This window comes from Neopsephotus bourkii, unplaced genomic scaffold (assembly GCF_033783945.1).
Source record: "Neopsephotus bourkii isolate Nb327-2 ecotype Australia unplaced genomic scaffold, CSIRO-AGI_Nbou_v1 NB_114, whole genome shotgun sequence".
NCBI classification, from domain to species: domain Eukaryota; kingdom Metazoa; phylum Chordata; class Aves; order Psittaciformes; family Psittacidae; genus Neopsephotus; species Neopsephotus bourkii.
The window spans coordinates 13,383-33,231 of record NW_026900631.1 but is presented as its reverse complement, the minus strand read 5'-3'; the positions used below and the strand labels follow the sequence as shown (position 1 = coordinate 33,231).

Genomic DNA, 19,849 nt, shown 5'->3' with positions numbered 1-19,849 from the left:
TTTACAGCCCCGTGACAACTACTTTGTGATAAATAGCTGTGAGAAATACACTGATTTTCAGATTTTGTGCAGCTCAGTGCCGAATGCAGGAGACCCGCCACCCTACCAGTTAGTTTTCTCTGACTGGTTGTTTGGAAATTGGGTTTTTCCTACTCCGTCAAGTTTCTGTCACCTTTTTCATGCTACACTCGCACCTGGGTTTGAGCCCCGCAGTTCTAGCTGGTTCCACTGTTCATGTTCTAATGTCAGTGAGCCTGGATTTCAACTGGATTTGCAAAGGGATGGTGTTTATCAGCATTATGTTTTCATCTGAGAGCAGTTCCTGCAACAAAGTAGGAAACATGGTTGCAAAGGGTTGTGCACGTCTTTTTGAGATGCCTGTGGTGCAGTCAGCTGGAGGTTCATAATAAACTGCTTGGTGACACCAACGGTATGAGAAAGAGCAGCACTTCCTCAACGAGTGCTGGTGCCAGCTGGCAGATGGCACCTTTCAGGAGAAGCACCTGCAATGGCAGTGTCAGATTTCTCTGTGGTGCTGTTAGTTATTTCCTTACACCTTAGAACAGGGCACAACAGTCCCAGGCAGTGCCTCTATGCTGCCCTGTATCAGGGCAGTAACCCCAGAGGCTGTAATTTTAGTCCAAAGTTCAACAGGTTTGTTGTTCCTCCAGGGAAAATGAAAGGAAGTGTACTTCTACATCTGAGCTCCAGGCTCTACATCTGCATAAGCAGAATGAAATAAATGAGAAATCAAACATTTAGCCAGGGCAATATAAGGAGTTACAATAGGAATGTCTAATGTTTTAGGAAGGTATTCTTTGGATAACTTAGTACAAATGTTTTGGAGTATATTTTTAACAGACTTAAAAGAGAAGTTAGTGCTGGTGTAGGCAGGAATATTCCTATTCAAAATCATATTGGTATCTCTTTCAACCTTCCACGTTATTTGTAGCTGCTAACACAGGTAGAGAAATCTTCAAAATATGCTCCAAAACATGTCCTGTTCTCCTAATTTCCTGTTTCATGGCTACCTTCTGTAGGGTTTCTTGCACCTGCTGAGGAAGCAGCTAGCATTTATTCCTTGCAATGCAAGGTGAAGAGGGATACTTAACCTTTCTCACAAATAACGTTTGTGAAGAAGACTGCAAAAGAGTGTCTTGGAATATCTAGATAAGTCGTATTGTTCTCTGACACATTCAGCTTTGTATTCCCCTGAAATGCATTAGGTTAATGAAACAAATACACTGCAAAAGCAGTAAGCCATCCACAATTTTTATCATTAACTGTTAAATTCATTTGGAATGATCCCATGCTGAGGAACACGTTAGTGAAACGTGGCTTCGTGCCATGTTAATGTCCAGGTGATGTGAAGGTTGTAAAACTTGCTTTCAACTCCCCTGTTACACCCATGCCAATCTATCAACTCTCATGAGAAAACTCCTTCAGTGCTGCAACTGAAAGGAAACTTTGGCTTCATTGAGAACCTAAAGGCAGGATGTGGCCGAACGGTCACAGCGTGTTCCCTCAGGAAGCCAGAGCACATCATCTTTCTGAGGCTGAAAAATATGTAAAGCAATAGGAATTTTTTATATGTGTGAACTGCCTCTATTCAAGTTGGTGTTTACACAAAGGCACAAATGTTTTCTGTTACCTCGTTGTTCAAAATACTGGTAGAAATGCTGAGGTTGTAAGTGCTTATTTAGGCTGGAGTGGTGAGTATTAGAGCTGTTGTAGTCCAGTCCAAACCAGTGCCCTGGTCCATCCTCCTGGTATTCTTATTTCCTACAGTAAGCTTTCAGGTGTTATAACAACACTTTGTAAAAGCACCACTTTCCACCATGTTGCATAGAAAGATGCTGGACAACCAGGTACGTGTAGAGAAACGTCGGTTTTTTTGACCAATCTGTTTCATTTTCTTTATGTAGTTCCTAATTGTACAACGCTCAGTCTAAACTCTGTTACGGAAGGACAGGATGAAGCAAAGAATCTGTTAAATAGGTGCTGAGACTTGCAGTAAATGGTGGGAGAATAAAGCCTGTCCTTCCCCCTTCCCTTCTCCCCCCTTGGAGCATAGATTAGATTTTAATCAGTGACTGTAATTTATGTAATAACTTGGTTGTGCTAGTCCTGTCACAAACAACTGTGATTGTCACTTTCCGCTATCAAACTTGTGAGAATGAAGCATGGAGGTAATTTAATACACGGATCAACTTGGCTTTTGTCCCAGCAAAATAATGGAATTCACCATTTCTTTCTCATGAAAACTGATGAGGATGGTTTTTAGTTCTTGTCTAGACTTTTTTGGAGTGATGCTATTCAAACTGGCTAAAAGAAAGTGTAATACTTCAAAAATTAGATACAGCAGCATTAATTAAGTGGGAAAGATCCGGTTTTGCCATGCATTTCTGTATTTTAGAGCATAACTAAAGAATTTGGGGGGGGGGAGGTATAGTTGTCAGGGATAACTTTTTCCTATTGACCAGTATAATAGAGTCATCACAACAGCTGCAAGGGATTGGTTACACTGCTGGAATTCAGCCGGGTGTACACAGGGTTTTTTAATGCATGCTTTGCGAAACAAAACAGTTTGATAGCAGGTGTGACCTTTAACCCTCCCGAACTTTGAAGAACTTAATCATCATCATTTGGTCAGCACTGAATATATTTTGCAGGTGGAGGAAGCAGAGGGAAATGCAGTTTGGGTTTGATGGGAAAAAGGGGAGGATGGGGAATGGTTGTGTTTGGTATTTTTACCCCTTTTGGGTAATCCAGATTAGTCGAAGTTAACTTTAGATAGTTCTATGTAAACTAGGTTTTACATTGTGCTGAGAAGATTTGTTTTGTCACATAGAAGATACATTGAGAAGGCACCTGCATTGTCCCCACAGCTTTATTGATCACGTTAGCCCTTCCCAACAACTGTCTTCCCAGCTTTTTGAGGACAAAGGCTAAATTGAATCTGAGTGTATGCCATTTAAAATAATTCACATCTTAAAGTATCTGTTTTTTATAATCTATTTGCTTATACATGTATGGGAAGAATTAACTTGGCATGTGCATGTATATTTCATGCATTTTCAATTACTCTCTTTTTTTCCTCTTTCCAGGCCAGCCAGACCATTCAAGTTACCAAAAAGGTGAGGTCTAATACTGTCACATGTGGGGGGGTTGGAATTATAAAGGCAATAAATGAGCTGACAGCAAAGCTGTTACTCCACACACAGTGCAAGAATAAGGAATGTTCAAGGAAAATAGTACACAATCAGAATAAACCAGTTTTAAAAAGAAGAATGTATTTCCTTATGCAGTGGGTAGTGTATTTCTGAGACTGCCACAGGAGATGGTGGAGGCAGATAGCATCAGCAAGTTCAAACAACATTTAGAAGACTTGATCTGCAGTGGGGTCCCTAAATAAACACTGAAAGAGGGGGCCAGGGACGACAAGCGCTTTTAACATCCCTTAAGCACACATTTGTGACTCCTGGGGGAGCAGGAAGGGATAGGACCATAGGAGGTCGCCAAAGAGACTACATGTCTCCATAAAATCCTGTCCATACTGTGACAGGATTTTAAAAATCTCTGCTGATTTCAGTGTTCCTTGTTTTCAAATAGTTTATGACATTTTTAATCACAATCTACTGTTCTCTGTGTGCATGTACACTTTCTGCACAAGCATAAAAGCGCTGTGACTCAGTACCTTTCTGATTAGGGGTTATTCTGAGAAGCAGCTTGGCTGTGTCATTAGTAATGATAAACCAACCTGACAGAAAAGGTCAGAAGATTTCAGTGTAATGATGTTTCCTCTTTCCTAAAGCCAGAAACCCATGCAATCGTGAGCAATAACTCGGACTGTATATGCTCTGAAGAATGGCAGAGTCATAGAAACTTAGCTGAAGCTGTTAGTGCCACTAGGAAACCATTTCAAGTGAAAATACATTAGAAACATAATCCACCTCTAGGATTTGCTTTCAGTAAGGAACAGGCCTGTTTGCTAAATACCTGTTTTGAGTTACATAAATCTGTCTGTTAATATGAATTCAGTCATACAAATAGCTGTAGATCATAACAATCACTTCACAATATAAAGTATGTTTCTGTCTCTTTATATGACACTGGGTAGTGGTTTAACCTGGGTATTTCTGCATGTAAGTACTGAATTGAAAAGTTTAACACTATCCACGTGTTATGCTGTTCCTTCCTGGGAGGGAAAGCAAACACTATCTTTTTTTTACTTTCTCCTTTTGAAGATGGTATCTGAGGTCTTAGATCACCCTGGGGCAAATTGCTTGAAACTAGTCTTTTAGTGGTGTTAAATGGGTGAGATAACCATAGATTGAATTACTTACTGTATCTCCTAAGCATTTTTAATTATTTAAAACATGAAAAAAGAAAAAAACCCAAACCAAACCTTTCCTAGGTGTGTGAAAAACACCAGGAGGAAAGAAACGAATGAAAACTATGTGCATTTTAATGGTACAAGGCAGCTTGAAATAGTGTTACTGTAATATTATAACAACTGGATTAAAAGCAATGAAACGGAATAAAAGATTTCAGTCAGTGTCATAGTTACTGAGAATTCATTATTCAGTTTGAAGGAAAAAGGGAAAATAATGTGTTCGTGTAGCTGTATGTCCAGTTTATTACCCAACTGTAGTTTTAATTAGGCATCAAAAAGCAGGAGGTGTTATCCTGATTTAGGAAAGTGCTTAGCACTAAGGATGCCCTTTTTGAATGTGATTCCTTGTCTGAGGAAGTGATTTAAGCATTTTTCTTTGGACTCAGACATTTTCAGGCAAGTGGTCATTTACACAGAACCCAAGTCAGGGCAGTGGCTTACTTTGCACAGAAAATAAAAAGTAACTAAACTCATTTTATAGCTTTTTAATGGGTGAAAAATAAAATCATTGCCATCTGTTTTGCCACTTATGGTGGGTTGGGATCGAGGCTGGCTGTAGGCAACTTGGTTTGAGCCAGACCCCTCAGCAGCACCAAATGATGCTCAGACAAGTAACATTAAAATGTGCCACATTTACTCATTTTTGGTGATCTAGCCCAGGTCAGCTTTGCAGTATGTGGTACAAGAAATAGGACAAATGTGCAGGTGTAAACAAGCACTTAACTGTTTTCTGTCTGTGTTTTGTTAACGCGTTAAACACCTCACCTAGGGCATAGTGAGGGAAGAATTTAACCAGTGTAAGGTCTGCCTAGCTGAAAATGGAAGTGTGCAGGCAACATGTCAAAGTGATAAATCTGGCACAAGTGATGAATAGGAAAATAAATATTTTGGGTGTAATTTTTATGACTTCAGAGCAAATGTCTGTAATAGCTAGTCCATCGAGCTTGGTGTTTAGGAAAACATTTAGTCCTATAAATAGGAAAGTTCTATTAGGTCATTTACTTCCCTTCACTTTTACTTTGTACAATTGCTCATTTGGCAAGCTGCCCCTTTGTGATTCAGTTTAATAAAAACTTACACTTCAGATTGCTTTTCAAGCTTTTGCTAATTAACCTCTTGTGTGAGAACATAAGAATTATTCCACATTTACCCTAACGGGAAATTGAGGTGCACCCAGCTCTTTGCATTTCCTTGCTCCTTAAAGCTGTTCTTGGACCCCTAGACATACCTGTTTCCACATGCAAGGGCAAGTCAGCAACAAGCTGGCTCACTGCCGTTGTTTTACAGTTGGAAAACTGGGAAGCTGCTGCTAGAGTGAGGATCTGGGCATTACCTCCCTTCTTAGCAATGGGACAGAAAATGGCTGTACAGCCAATAGTTCAGCTGTGTGTAGATGAGTTGCTCTGAACTGAAAATAACCATAATCTTGTGAGACAGTAGAAATAAGTGAAGGAGCATTCTGCTATAAACTGTCATGTTACACTGCATGTGAGTTGAGGAGGAAATAAGAGTATAGATCTTTTTGCTCAATATTTAGTGTGTACAGAGACACTTAATTAGTGATCCACAACCATGGATAATATCCATCCTAAAAGCTAAGTATAAAGTTAAGGAAAAAGTATTCATACAAAAAAGTATGTTTAGTCTTAAACATTTTTCACTCCACATATGTGCCCTTTTTTTCCATTTTTTAATGTAAAAGCATTTTATGTAAGTCATTGCTATGACAGTCTTAAATGCTGAACATGCACTAAACAACAGAAATAGCTGTTTCAGTAGCTCATAGCTAATCATCTCTGTAGCAGCAGAAACTAAATCTAGGATAAAGCCTACATGTTTGGCCAGAATTCCTGTGGGGAAAAAGACCAGTCTGATATGAGAAGATTTCCTATACAACAAAAGAAAGTTTCATTAGGGAGACTTGATAGAAAGTGTTGGAGTGTTCTTTTGTTTTCTTACTTAAGTAAAATAAAGGGGTAGAAACAAATTATTTCCAAATGCTTTCCATCCATTTATGATAACTAGCTTAATTTCCTGGAAGTATAGGAAAGAAAACAGGTCAACATTTCAACATGGTTCTTTAGACAGGCATGGATTAATCTTGTGTATAACTTTTAGTTGTGTAACATCTCTTTCTCTGTTCCTCTCCATGTAGCTATGCTGCACTGATAGCAGACTGGCCCGTGGTGGTCCTGGGCATGTGTACTGTGTTAATAGTGGTGTGTGCACTGGTTGGAATATTAGTTCCAGATCTTCCAGATTTCTCTGATCCATTGCTGGTAGGTAAATATTAATGAATTATACTGTCAAATAAGTATTTTCTGGTTTGCTATTTCTTCAATGTTAGCAGTAAGCAGTAGATGCAAGTACAGCAATTAGTACAGTGCTCTTAAACTGAGGAAAGTAACTAGGCATTAATACACCTGAAAAGATTCCCTGTACTGTGAATCTGTTTGGGAATCAATTTCCGGAGACATTCAACTGGTAGCAAGCTTGCAGAAGCAAGTTCTGCCTAATGAACCCATGAAAGAAATGAGTTGTTAAAGAGCCTTGTAATTCTTCTAATTGAAAAAATAAGTATTAAATCGTGACATTGGAACAGCTCACTGTGATATGAAGATGCAGTTGCCATCAGGGGGATGTTATCCACTGTTTAAAATTCCTTCTGCATTTTGCTACTGAGAGGTCATATGTCCTTCAACAGAGCTGCTGTAATTAAGTAATCTGAATTCATCCCAGTTTTTGATGTACAACACAACACAGTACAATACATTTTAAATCAGGTTTCAAAAAGTGAGGGGCAGGATCTGTTATGGAAAGGGGGATTCAGAGTACCTTATGAGGATGAAATGATATCCATATTAAAAGACTCAAAGTGACTTTTATCAGATTCTATTAAATACTGTGCTCATTTCTTCCTTTTCACAAGCTGTCTTACATGAGTAGGTTTTGGGACTTTTATTGAAAATACTGCATTTAATTATTATCCTCAAATCAAAATACACTGTCCCTATAAGTTACTGTTACTTACATTATAGTGGGGTATATCTGTACATATCCATATGTAATGGATATTTCTTGAAAACAGCAGAGTTATTAAAACTGTTTCAGTCACTTTCAAAATTACTTCAAGATTTGTCTTATTCTTAGAGAAATAGAGAAGACATACTTGAGTGCTTTTAATCATATTTAATCATTAAAGGTTGTTAATTGAGATACAGAAAAGGACTCTGCAGAATGCCCTTGCTCTGAAAGCTAAGTGTTGAACATTTGATAGAGTAAATCATCATTACTTCTCAAGGAGAGTAGCAGTACGTGCAAGAATTCTTAATCCCTGGTCACTGTACGATTGGTCATTATTTTTCCTGACCTGTCAGAAAGCATTTTACCTTTAAAAGTAGACATCTGGAGTAACTATGCTTCATAATGAAAACTATCCATCACTTTGATTATGTTTCCACTTTCTCATTTGAGCTAAAGCATGAAAAGTATTAATGGAATTTTGTGATGCTCTTCTCATAGGGTTTTGAGCCAAGAGGGACGGCCATAGGACAGAGATTGGTCACATGGAACAATATGGTGAAAAACACGGGATACAAAGCAACACTTGCAAACTATCCTTTTAAGTATGCAGATGAACAAGCTAAGAGGTAAGAATTTGTATTAAAAATGTATTTTATTTTATTGGGGGGTTTTGGTGTGTACTTAGTACTTGCTCAAGAACCCTCTGACATTAGTATATATACTGCCACTGATTTCAATAAATACTGAATCTGATAATCCACAATTCTTAAAGCCTTTCACATGGAAATAGATATGTGCTATTGTGAGCCCTTTAAAAAATGCATTATTTAGTTTTCTCTTTGAATTATGGGTATTTTCACTACTGAGCTCAATCGTACTTCCTTTGAAGTCTCTAATTTAAACAGAAAATGCAGTGAATGTTCCAGTTGTTTTATACCAAAGACATGTTGGTAAAAATACATTTTCTCATACATAAAAACTATTGAGATGTTTGACTTGTTTGCATTCTCTTTCTATTAATAATCCGTTTGCTAAGGTAAGGTAAATAAAGTATTTGTTCTTTTCTCAGTCATCAAGATGACAGATGGTCAGATGATCACTATGAAAGAGAGAAGAGGCAAGCAGACTGGAACTTCCACAAGGATACATTTTTTTGTGATATTCCCAGTAAGTGGAGTAGGGATGTAAGGCAGGCTAAAAACTTCTATCAGTTGAATGATTTCTGCACTCTTCTGTATGTTGTATATGTTATTAGGAAAATATTTTATGTTTAGCATATTCACAAGTACCTTCTTTCTGAGTGCAAAATGGGGTTGAAATGCAGTGTTCTATTGGCTCTTCCTAGGAAACAACTGAAAATGCTTCCTTTAAGTGGTTCCATTTCCTATAAAGATTCATTTATTAGTTACTGGTAATGTGATCGTTGTAAAAGGGGTGTTTGTATACAACTACAGAGGTAGCACTTAATTCACACCAGGGAAGAAGTCATGTTAAATCTGTGCTATTAACTTACTTATAAAAAACCTAAATCAGAATACTTTTTCTGTATATGGAAAGACATAAGAAGACATCCCCAGGTCATGTCTTGCACAGAATTTTGTTTAGGAAAAAAAGAGCAAACAAAGCCCTAAAAATGCACAAAACCCCCAAATAAAATACACCCTTAAACAACCAAAAATAAATACAAAGTAAACCACCTTAAACTAGGTGAGGGCTTATGAAGCTGTCTAAGTTAAACTAGAGGACAAAAAAAGAAGTCATTATTGCCTTTTTCCAAGGCATGCTGCAAAACTTTGATAAGTCCTGTTCTGGCAGAGAGCATGCATTAACAGATGGAGATCTTGCCTTTATTCATATAATGACCTGGGCTCTTTTGCTCCTGTTCCAATATGTGAGGACTGATAACAGCACAAAAGCATAATTGTGGAATTACTTGTTTATATTACTTGATCTGAATGAGCAAGGACCAGTAAAAACCAGGGTGGAAAACAGATTTATGGTGGTGTTGGTTTTCTTTTTTTTTTCCCATTACAGTATAGTCTTAAATCTAAGTGAGAGGATGTGAGCAAGGTCCTAATTTCTGCTCCTGTGAGCAGAACCAAATTAGGCTGAGCATATCTTACGTGAGGAAGAGGAAATGTACTTGAAACTCTTACTGAGCATTAACTGCAACCTGCCGCAGAATTAACTCCTCTTTCTCCTGCCCACTGTTTCTGTGTAGTCTCACTCTCATTCTTTCCACTACAGTTTCTGCATAGTGTCAGTTGTGGCAGTCATGAAGGAGTTGTGGTTCTATGGGAAAGTTTGCCAGTCCTTTATGTAAGGAAAATAGTTGATTTGCTCTTGACCCATTTTTATCCTTCTTGGTATCTGTCTTTGCCTGCTCCAGGATCTATAGATTTCTGTTTCCTTGATTCTAAAGCATGGCCAGAGATCATAAAGCGCTTCCCTTGGGTCTTCATTACAGTCTTGTGAAAGACAAAAATTCTGCACATTCACAGCAGTAGGAAAATATCAGCCTTTTGTATTTTGGGGCACATTGTAATTAATATGATAATATTTCTTAACTCAAAATACCATATTGTGTTACATAGTACTGCATAGTTGTGTTTGTATATATGTTTCCCCTGTTAGCTATTCATAAAGATTTCAGAGCCACTAAGTAATTATTTCCTTTCCTAAAAGCTGTCTTCCAATAAATGTGATTTAATTTGTAATTTAAGCTGTATGTATCTAAACTGTAGAATTCTTTAAAATCGCCTCAAGGATATCACAACTTCCACTGCAGTCATTTGCTTCTAAAGCAAAAACATTCTTGTAGAAACAGCTTTATAATTATTATTTATATTCCTAAATGACTTACTAAATCAGCCTTTGATTACTATTATCTGTGTGCTGCCATTATGCTGTGCCAAGAATTTCATAGTTCGCTGATTAGATCATTTGATTTTTATTTGTCTGTCATATTTCAGAAGATGGTTGGCTTGAATAGAGCTCCTAAGTGATATAAAGAATTGAAGATGCAATATTTACTATAAGCATGTTAACGAAACTGAAACTTTAATGTGGACTGAGTCTTGCAGATAAATAGCTCGTCTTGAAAAGGAGGTGGATTCCCATGACCTGATGAAGATTTTTGTCTGTGACATTTGAATGGTGGGATTTTGCCTCAGTCTTTGATGCCAGGCACACCCAAACAGTCTGTAACCCCCCCATCCTGTTAATTGCAGGTGATCGCTATTCACGAGTGGTGTTTACATCAACAGAAGGAGAGAATTTATGGAATCTGAATGCAATTAAGTCAATGTGCAATGTAGATAACTTGAGGGTAAGTGAAGATGGCATTTCATTTGTTTGACTTGCAGATATGAATCACATATTTGAAACTTTGTGTCGCTGCCTGTTGCCATCTGGTAGCATATGAGAGGACTTCACAATGTTCACATCCTTTTTGAATGGTCGGTCAGCATGCAGACAAAGTTAAACAACTTTCAATTGTAAAACAAATTGTACAAGGGAATTTGTTTTTGCTACTCATTCCAACCAGAATAGGTGGAAGAGCGTTGCAGGAAGAACTGCCTTATCTTTTGCTGTGTGTTCCCTCTTAGAGTATTACTCTATGGGATTTTGTTCTTGTTTCCCAGCAAATAATTCATCTTTTCTTGCTGCATCCTCATAGCACATGTGGTTTTCTCTGACACCCAGCTGGTCACTAAGCATTTTCTTTTTCTTTAGGTTGAAAGAGAATAGATTATAAGGTGAACATCAGAGGAACATGGATATAGTAGCTAGAAATGCAGCCCAGCTAATCATGTGTTGATAGTGATACTTTCAGGGTAATATTAATTTTCTCTTTAAAGCTGAGAAAATTAAAGGAGACATTTTGGCCTTGTCTGTCTGGCTCTGTTATTATTTTTCTTGGCTTTCCTTGTACTCAGTACCTTGTGTAGTCAAAATAACTATTGTAATAGCCAGCTTCTGAGCTGACGTAGCTTCTTTTACATGTGTTAGAAGATAATTGAGTACTCTGACTGAAATCAGTGTCTGGTTTCAACTGATGGAAGTTAACTGCAAAGGTTAAAATAAAATAAGCATTCAGATGGTGTATTTATAAAATATAAGCTTATCACTTGCTGGAATAAATTTCTTTGAGTTGCTGAGTAACCATAAATTTGTGTGAACTGGTGACTTTGCATGGAGATAAAGCAATGTCATTTTCTTCTATTAATAATGATCTGATTATTTCCAGCTTTTCTTTCTCCTCCCAAACAAAAAGAAACAGCTTCATATTATACCACATTTATTTCATGTTGAATGTTTTCATTGTTAGTTTTGTTCATTGTTGCCCTTTTAGACAACTGTATTAATATAGCGAATTCCCAAACTGTTTTCCCTAACAGCTGGCATTTGCTTGCTTAAAATGTTGAGCTATAGTGAAACATTCTGTAACAGATTTCCCTTGGCAGTCTGCTCACAGGCATTTTGTGATCCCCTGTTGCTGTAAGTGGTTTTTGTCCTCATAGGCTCAGGAAATGTTCCTTATTTCCCCATCAGAGATTATTGCACTGGAAGGATGGCTCATGTGCTTATCCTTTATGTCTTTCAGTCAGAATGAGCCAGGTGAGCAAAGTACAGTATTTAAACTAACCCAGCTCAGTTTGAATGAACTGGACTAGGGGTAATCATATTGGCACTTCAATCAGGAGATACAGTGGGGAATAACCTTTTACAAAGGTAAAAATTGAGTTATGTCTGCATTTGACCATAGAAGTTTAGTCACATAGATGGTGCAGGTAAATCCCAGGTTCTGTAGACTGCTGCAAAGCAATGAATACTAAAATACTTGTCTATAACATAATAGTTAATTACCTCTGAATAATCATCTTTTTAATGGATGCATTACTCCTGAGGAATTCTGGGGGGTTTCCTCCCTGTTTGCCCAGTTTGATAATGATGTATTTTTTCAAGTACATTTGAAATACATTATTTTCTGAGGAAGAATAGGGATGCTGGGGAGGGACTCTTCATTAGGGACTGTAGTGATAGGACAAGGGGTAATGGGTTAAAACTTAAACAGGGAAAGTTTAGATTGGATATAAGGAGGAAATCCTTTCCTGTTAGGGTGGTGAGGCACTGGAATAGGTTGCCCAGGGAGGTTGTGAATGCTCCATCCCAGGCAGCGTTCAAGGCCAGGTTGGACGAGGCCTTGGGTGATATGGTTTAGTGTGAGGTGTCCCTGCCCATGGCAAGAGGTTGGAACTAGGTGACCTTAAGGTTCTTTCCAACCCTGACTATTCTATGATTCTACTTCAGAAAAAACACCCAACCAAGCCCCATGCTTCTTGTAGCTGTAAAAATAGCTCTTACCTTGAAATAAGAACACTTCAGAAAATTAAGTGTTGGCTACTTCAGCTACACCCACAGTTATGTGCGTATTTGTAGAGGGGATTGTTGCACGTAATGTTTCTGTGGATCTTTCCTGTCATTGACTTAAGAATGTAGTAATTGAACATCTCAGCTGAGCGGAATGACAGTGCATCATGATAGCAGTGTTGATTTTTAGCTAGTAGACGAAGTAAATGGATATGGTTAAGTTTTGCACTTGTAGTTCTGTGTATGTAAATTTATAATAAAAATTAGATACTCAGGGATAGAAAAGGGCTGAATTGTCTTTCATTAGTTTGTTTTTTAAATGGTTGTTACTTACCAGTGCCATGTTTAAACAATTGTCACACTTTCTAACAATTCCTAAGCACCTCTAACTCTTTTTAAGCTCATGAATTGATCATATGACTCTGAAGTGCTGTGATATGCCCCTCTTTTGAAGCCAGTCCTAGAGAGAATGCTGACTTGCACTGCAGCTATCAGAAGAAGCTGATGACTTGGGTGACACTCCAGTCTCTTCTGGCTGTGGTTATGTTTGTTGTTAAATTCATGCCTGTGTAGGAACCCTGTTCTGTTGAAGTAAGTGGCAAAGCTTTCTGTATTCCAAGCCAGGAAGATCAGAAGCTATTTCCTGGAAATGTAAACTATAGAATTCTAGCATTTTTCTGATGATAAACAGGATTTCAGCACCGACTAGTATTTGCTTTAGTATGAGCTAACAGTATATCCCACGTGTGTTAATTGTATTCCCATCTGCTTGTAACTACTTTAACTGTATGTTTTACTGACATTTAGGGGCTCCATCCTGCAGCTGCTCAGCATATGGTAGTCCTATAATCTTCATGGAAACTTTATATACCAAATAGCTATAGGAAGTGTTCTAATTTTTTACTACTTGGATAAGAAGAGCCCTTTTTTTCCCCACCTGTTAATTGTAGAATGTTTTCCCTATAAACTGTAAACAGTTATTTTATAAACTTCAAAGACTGTAAATGATCTCTGACTGCTTCCCCAAACTGGTGTTGTTTGTGATTCACACTGTGTGGATCCATTTGGGCAGAGCTGCCCACAGATACAGCATGTGCACAGGTTGCAGAGCTTAGTCTCCTTACTGGATCCAAAATAAATGAAAACGTTGCCAGTGGCAGGCCAAGTCTGGCAAAAGCAAAATGGCCTTTTCAGTTCCTTTGGATCACCAACAAAGCCCAGTGCTACAATATATTAGCATTTTACATAGTGTTTTAATGAGCTATCCAGAGCTAAATTTTGTATTTTAATTTCTAATTTCCAGCTGCCAGCTCATGTTACTTTATCTTTGGCAGCAGCTACTTTACTGATGAATGTGAATGTTTATGGCCTGCAGCAAGTCTTGGAGAACAGCATATAAACCTCATTGTCCCATCTTGAACTTGAATACATAGAAAAGACGATACAGCCCTTTCCTCCCAATTTGCCTATTATATCCTCCTAGGATTAACCTGGAGATGTGCCATGAAAAATAGAGATATGCTATTCCAGTGCTTCCTTTTATTTAGTAGGCTGTTCAGTTTTTCCTGAGTTTGCATGTGTTAGTGTTTTTATCTGGAAACAATCAAATGTGAATTATCCTGTGTTTTTGGAATGCCAGTTTGTTATTGTTCAGAAACCAGGTGACAAAATTCAAGTCCATATTAAAGCTTTTAGAACGGCCATGAGAATCCCCAAATGCAGGTTTTTTGTCTGCATTATGAAGGATTTGCACTTTTGCTAACAAAAAACCAATCCCAAGCAAACAAAAAAAACCCCAAAGTGGTATATTTTAAACCAGCTAAATTTAAAACACGCATAGATAATGGTTTCAGGGCCCACTCCTGTAAGCTCTTAAGCACATGGCTTTATTAATGTGAGTGTATTAATATGTATTCATTCTATGTAACTTGATTAAGGCTGAAGTTTTACACACGTCTACTTGAAGGATTAATTCTAATTTGTCATGTATAAAAAGCCAAAAGTTCTGGCTTTTAAGACTTCTATTCCCTGTGCCCTATCAAGATTGAGTTTTCACAGCTTGGGAAAACTTTCTTGACCTAACCTTATTACTTAAGTGTTTTAGTTTGATTTTATAGATACTTTCTGTTTTGCCTTATGATTATTTAAGTCATGCTCTGCTGGCTTCAGCTGAATCAGGAGTATTCAGCTGAAGCTGGCTTCAACTGGATCTGTGAAATAAGACTATCCACATAAGGGATTAACACTCATTTAGCTAAGAAGAGTCCTTAACCACAGTGTTAAAATTGCTGTCATTTCTGTAAGGCTCAGGTTCCTAGGAGCTTTGGGCAGTCCCCTGAGCTGACAACAAGCAGTTGTCCCCCCATGGCCCAGCTCTGTTCCCTGCATGCACTTGTCCCTGAGACTTCTCTGGCCTTGCTGCTGCTGCATCTTCCTCCACTTTGCTCCGGAGTCAACTCATGGGACTTTGTCCCATGGTGGATGCAGCATTCAAAGGCATGAGTGTTGTCTTGGTGCAGCAGGGATTATTTTGGGGTGCCTGAAGTCAGATGAGGAAGTTGTTATAAAGTTGTCAGATCTTGTCTTTCCGGATAGTAAGTCCTGACTCTCGTAGGAAGTTCAGTCTATGATTCCAAGCAGAATGAAGCTTCATTGCTGTTTATTTTCAGTCTTATAACATGAGATAATAAAGGAGAATTAATAGTCTTCAATCTTGGGGAAAATCCCAAGACCTCAGTGCATCTTCAAACAAAAGAATTACAATATTCCTAACGCTTCTGCCGATGTTACACTGCTGTGACAAGTAAGTGTACTGAGTTACTGCTGCTTTAGTCTGCTGCATGTAAGAGGATACTGATCAAAACCAATGTGTGTGGAGATAAGAATGTGAAATGTTAACACAAAAGGACCATAAGGTGAATTTTCATCACTTTGGAATGTTTTATTTGCTTGGCGGGTGAATGTTTCTAATAATTCAGACTATTACTTTAAACTGGATTTTTTTGCCCTGCCTGTCTTTATACAGATCAGATCCCATTCCCAGTTTGGTGATCTCTGCCAGAGAGCCACTGCTGCTTCGTGCTGTCCCAGCTGGACACTGGGCAACTATATTGCTATTCTAAATAACAGGTCATCATGTCAAAAAATAGTAGAACGTGATGTCTCTCACACCCTAAAGCTGCTTCGCACATGTGCCAAATACTACTACAACGGAACCCTGGGGCCGGACTGCTGGGATATGAATGCCAAAAGGAAGGACCAACTCAAGTGTACAAACGTGCCTCGCAAATGTACCAAGTACAACGCTGTTTACCAGATCCTTCACTACCTAGTGGACAAGGATTTTCTAAGCCCAAAGACAGCTGACTATGTCTTACCAGCTTTAAAATACAGCATGCTCTTCTCTCCAACTGAGAAAGGGGAAAGCATGATGAGCATTTACCTAGATAACTTTGAGAACTGGAACGCTTCCGATGGTGTAACAACCGTCACAGGGATTGAGTTTGGAATAAAACATAGGTTGTTTCAAGATTACCTGTTGATGGATACTGTGTATCCTGCTATAGCCATTGTAATTGTTTTATTAGTTATGTGTGTATACACGAAGTCCATGTTTATTACGCTGATGACTATGTTTGCAATAATTAGTTCTTTGATTATTTCTTACTTTCTCTATCGGGTAGTATTTAATTTTGAGTTTTTCCCATTCATGAATCTCACAGCATTGATTATTCTCGTTGGGATTGGAGCAGATGATGCTTTTGTCTTATGTGACGTTTGGAACTACACAAAATTTGATAAACCTCATGCTGGAACCTCTGAGACAGTGAGCATCACATTGCAGCATGCTGCTCTTTCCATGTTTGTCACAAGTTTTACTACCGCTGCTGCCTTCTATGCTAATTATGTCAGCAATATCACAGCAATCAGGTGTTTTGGTGTTTATGCTGGCACTGCTATTTTGGTGAATTATGTTCTGATGGTTACATGGCTACCTGCTGTAGTTGTATTACATGAACGATACCTTCTCAATATTTTCAGTTGCTTTAAGAAACCTCAGCAGAGGGTATACAACAACAAAAACTGCTGGACAGTGTTGTGCCAAATGTTCCACAAGATTATTTTTTCAGTTTCAGAAGCATCTAGGATATTTTTTGAGAAAGTTTTGCCATGCATTGTCATCAGATTTCGATATATTTGGCTTTTCTGGTTCCTTGCCTTAACAATTGGTGGAGCGTATATCGTGTGTGTAAATCCAAAGATGAAATTGCCATCACTGGAGCTCTCAGAGTTTCAGGTTTTTAGGTCTTCTCACCCATTTGAACGATACGATGCAGAATACAAAAAGCTTTTTATGTTTGAACGTGTCCACCATGGAGAAGAGCTTCACATGCCAATAACAGTGATCTGGGGTGTCACCCCTGAGGATAATGGTGACCCTTTAAACCCTAAAAGTAAAGGAAAGCTGCAACTAGATAGCAGTTTTAATATTGCTAGCCCAGCTTCACAGGTTTGGATTTTGCGTTTCTGTCAGAAGTTACGAAATCAAACGTTTTACTATCAGACTGAAGAACAAGACTTCACAAGCTGCTTCATCGAAACATTTAAGCAGTGGATGGAAAATCAAGACTGCGATGAGCCATCTCTTTACCCGTGCTGCAGCCACTGGAGCTTTCCATACAAACAAGAAGTTTTTGAATTATGTATCAAGAGAGCTATAATGGAGCTAGAAAGAAGCACAGGGTACCACTTAGATAGTAAAACACCAGGGCCTCGTTTCGACCTAAATGACACCATCAGGGCAGTGGTGTTGGAGTTCCAAAGCACCTACCTCTTCACCCTGGCATATGAGAAAATGCATCAGTTCTACAAGGAGGTGGACTCGTGGATTTCAAGTGAGCTTAGTTCTGCTCCAGAAGGTCTTAGCAATGGTTGGTTTGTGAGTAACCTCGAATTTTATGATCTTCAGGACAGTCTTTCTGATGGTACTCTGATTGCCATGGGTCTTTCAGTTGCTGTTGCATTTAGTGTAATGCTTCTTACAACTTGGAACGTAATTATAAGCCTTTATGCAATAGTTTCAATAGCTGGAACTATTTTTGTCACTGTAGGTTCTCTGGTTCTTCTTGGATGGGAGCTAAATGTGTTAGAATCTGTCACTATTTCAGTGGCTGTCGGCTTGTCTGTAGACTTTGCTGTTCATTATGGAGTGGCTTATCGCTTAGCCCCTGACCCTGACCGAGAGGGAAAAGTAATATTTTCTTTAAGCCGTATGGGTTCTGCTATTGCAATGGCTGCATTGACTACGTTTGTAGCTGGAGCAATGATGATGCCCTCTACAGTGCTGGCGTACACGCAACTTGGCACTTTCATGATGCTTATAATGTGCATTAGTTGGGCTTTTGCAACATTCTTCTTCCAGTGCATGTGCCGATGCCTTGGACCCCAGGGCACTTGTGGCCAGATCCCACTACCAAAAAAACTGCGGTGTAATGCCTTCTCTCAGACCTTTTCGGGAGGCCAAGGAGGCAGAGGGCAAAATAAATCACATCCCATTAGCAAGTATCAGCTGGACTCCAGAAGTCAAAAGCCAGAAATGGAGCATGAGCACTATGAGCTTGAGCCTCTGGCATCACAAACTGGTATTTGTAACCCTGCAGAGAAAGTGGCCTATGAAGAAACTCATATCTGCTCTGAGCTCTTCAGCAGCAGGCCCCAAAACTCATGTATCCCTGTGCATTCAACCTATAATAGTGAAGTGAGCAAAAGCATAAAAAATGTTGCTAGTTCAGCTGTGCTACAGACATCTATTGACCAACACACCATATGCCCAATTTTCTCTCAAAACAGGCAGTGTAGCTGTCCCGATGCATATAAGCAAGTGGCAGTGAAGTGGAGTCCACACTCATGCCAACAGTTAAGCGATGCCTTCTGTTACCAGTGTTCCCCGTCACAGGGAACTGTACAGATACAAAGCTCCATAGCTCCTATAAATGCTTTACAGCAGGCTGCCGAAGGTTATGTGCATCCAGTCCAGCATGTCCTCCACTGCAGTTGCCTTCAAGGAAGGCTCAAAAGAACGATGACGCAGAGCTCTCTGCCTAAAAACTTTTTCCTCCAGTCCATGCAACAGTTTCAGGCACATCAAAGAATAAATAGGACAGAGTCACAAGCTCATCCAAACCCAGAGGAGAACCTTAGAATTGTTCCAAAGGTGATGAGCTCCTCACAGTTTGTCTGCCACAAAGCAGGACCTCTGATAGTGCGTTGCTCTGAATGTGAGAACAGTGTATTAAATAACCAAAAGGGATTCTGTCAGCAGGCAGACAAGTGTGATGAAAAGGGTGGTACAGAAGCAAACGGGGTTGAAAGCAAGAAAGCCTCTCTGTCAAAGCAAAAAAAGAAAGCTGAGAGCAAGATAGATCAGTGTTCTTTGCAGAATGACCGGGTTTTGAAGGCTGACCAAAGTGATAAAAACCATCTGCTGAATAGGTCAGTGAGAGAGGCTCGCTATGAGGGTTGCCGTGAAAATCCCCACTGCTGTAGCAAGGCTATCACAGTGAAGTGCAATTCTGTTGACTGTCAAATGCCAAACATCGAAGCCAATGTGCCTCCTATGTTAATGCGCCCAGAACTTTCCAATGAAAGTTTGTTAATAAAAACACTATAATAAATCTTTAATTTGGGACTCTTGTGTTTTTCTTTTGAAAAGGAAGTTTAAAACACCAAAAAGGCAAATCCTGAATAAATATGAATTACAAGTTGCATTTTGGAATGAAACATGTATTTTACAGAACAGTAACATTTATACATTTCATAAAGCCATTACGTGTAGCAAAACCTCATGTTGTCCTGAATGTTTTATTTTGCTTGTAACACATAAGATGAATTCTACTTAATTTAGTTTTTGTCCCAGGGCCTTAGAGTTTGAGTTCTCCTTATAAACCATCTCAAGAAACAAAGCATGACAAAGAAACTCTCCCAGAAAAGGAAGAGTTTCTTTTTCCCCAGGGCTTGTGAGGTTGATAATGTTTGGGGTTGGCTGAGACTGTCACA

General features: G+C 38.8%; 1 protein-coding gene across 6 annotated transcripts in view; it reads left to right on the top strand.

Moving 5' to 3' along the window:
* Nucleotides 1-19,474, top strand: part of DISP1 (dispatched RND transporter family member 1) — an 86,757-nt gene extending 67,283 nt beyond the window's left edge. For 5 of the 6 annotated variants that reach the window (XM_061364941.1, XM_061364913.1, XM_061364940.1 and 2 more), the window contains 6 exons: nucleotides 3,108-3,137; nucleotides 6,552-6,675; nucleotides 7,919-8,046; nucleotides 8,490-8,587; nucleotides 10,651-10,748; nucleotides 15,819-19,474. In XM_061364941.1, coding sequence (XP_061220925.1) covers nucleotides 3,108-3,137; nucleotides 6,552-6,675; nucleotides 7,919-8,046; nucleotides 8,490-8,587; nucleotides 10,651-10,748; nucleotides 15,819-19,463 — 4,123 coding nt within the window. In that variant the 3' untranslated portion in view covers nucleotides 19,464-19,474. The remainder of the gene's footprint in view (nucleotides 1-3,107; nucleotides 3,138-6,551; nucleotides 6,676-7,918; nucleotides 8,047-8,489; nucleotides 8,588-10,650; nucleotides 10,749-15,818) is intronic. The other variant, XM_061364932.1, reaches the window with a different exon arrangement.
* The last annotated feature ends 375 nt before the right edge of the window (nucleotides 19,475-19,849 follow it).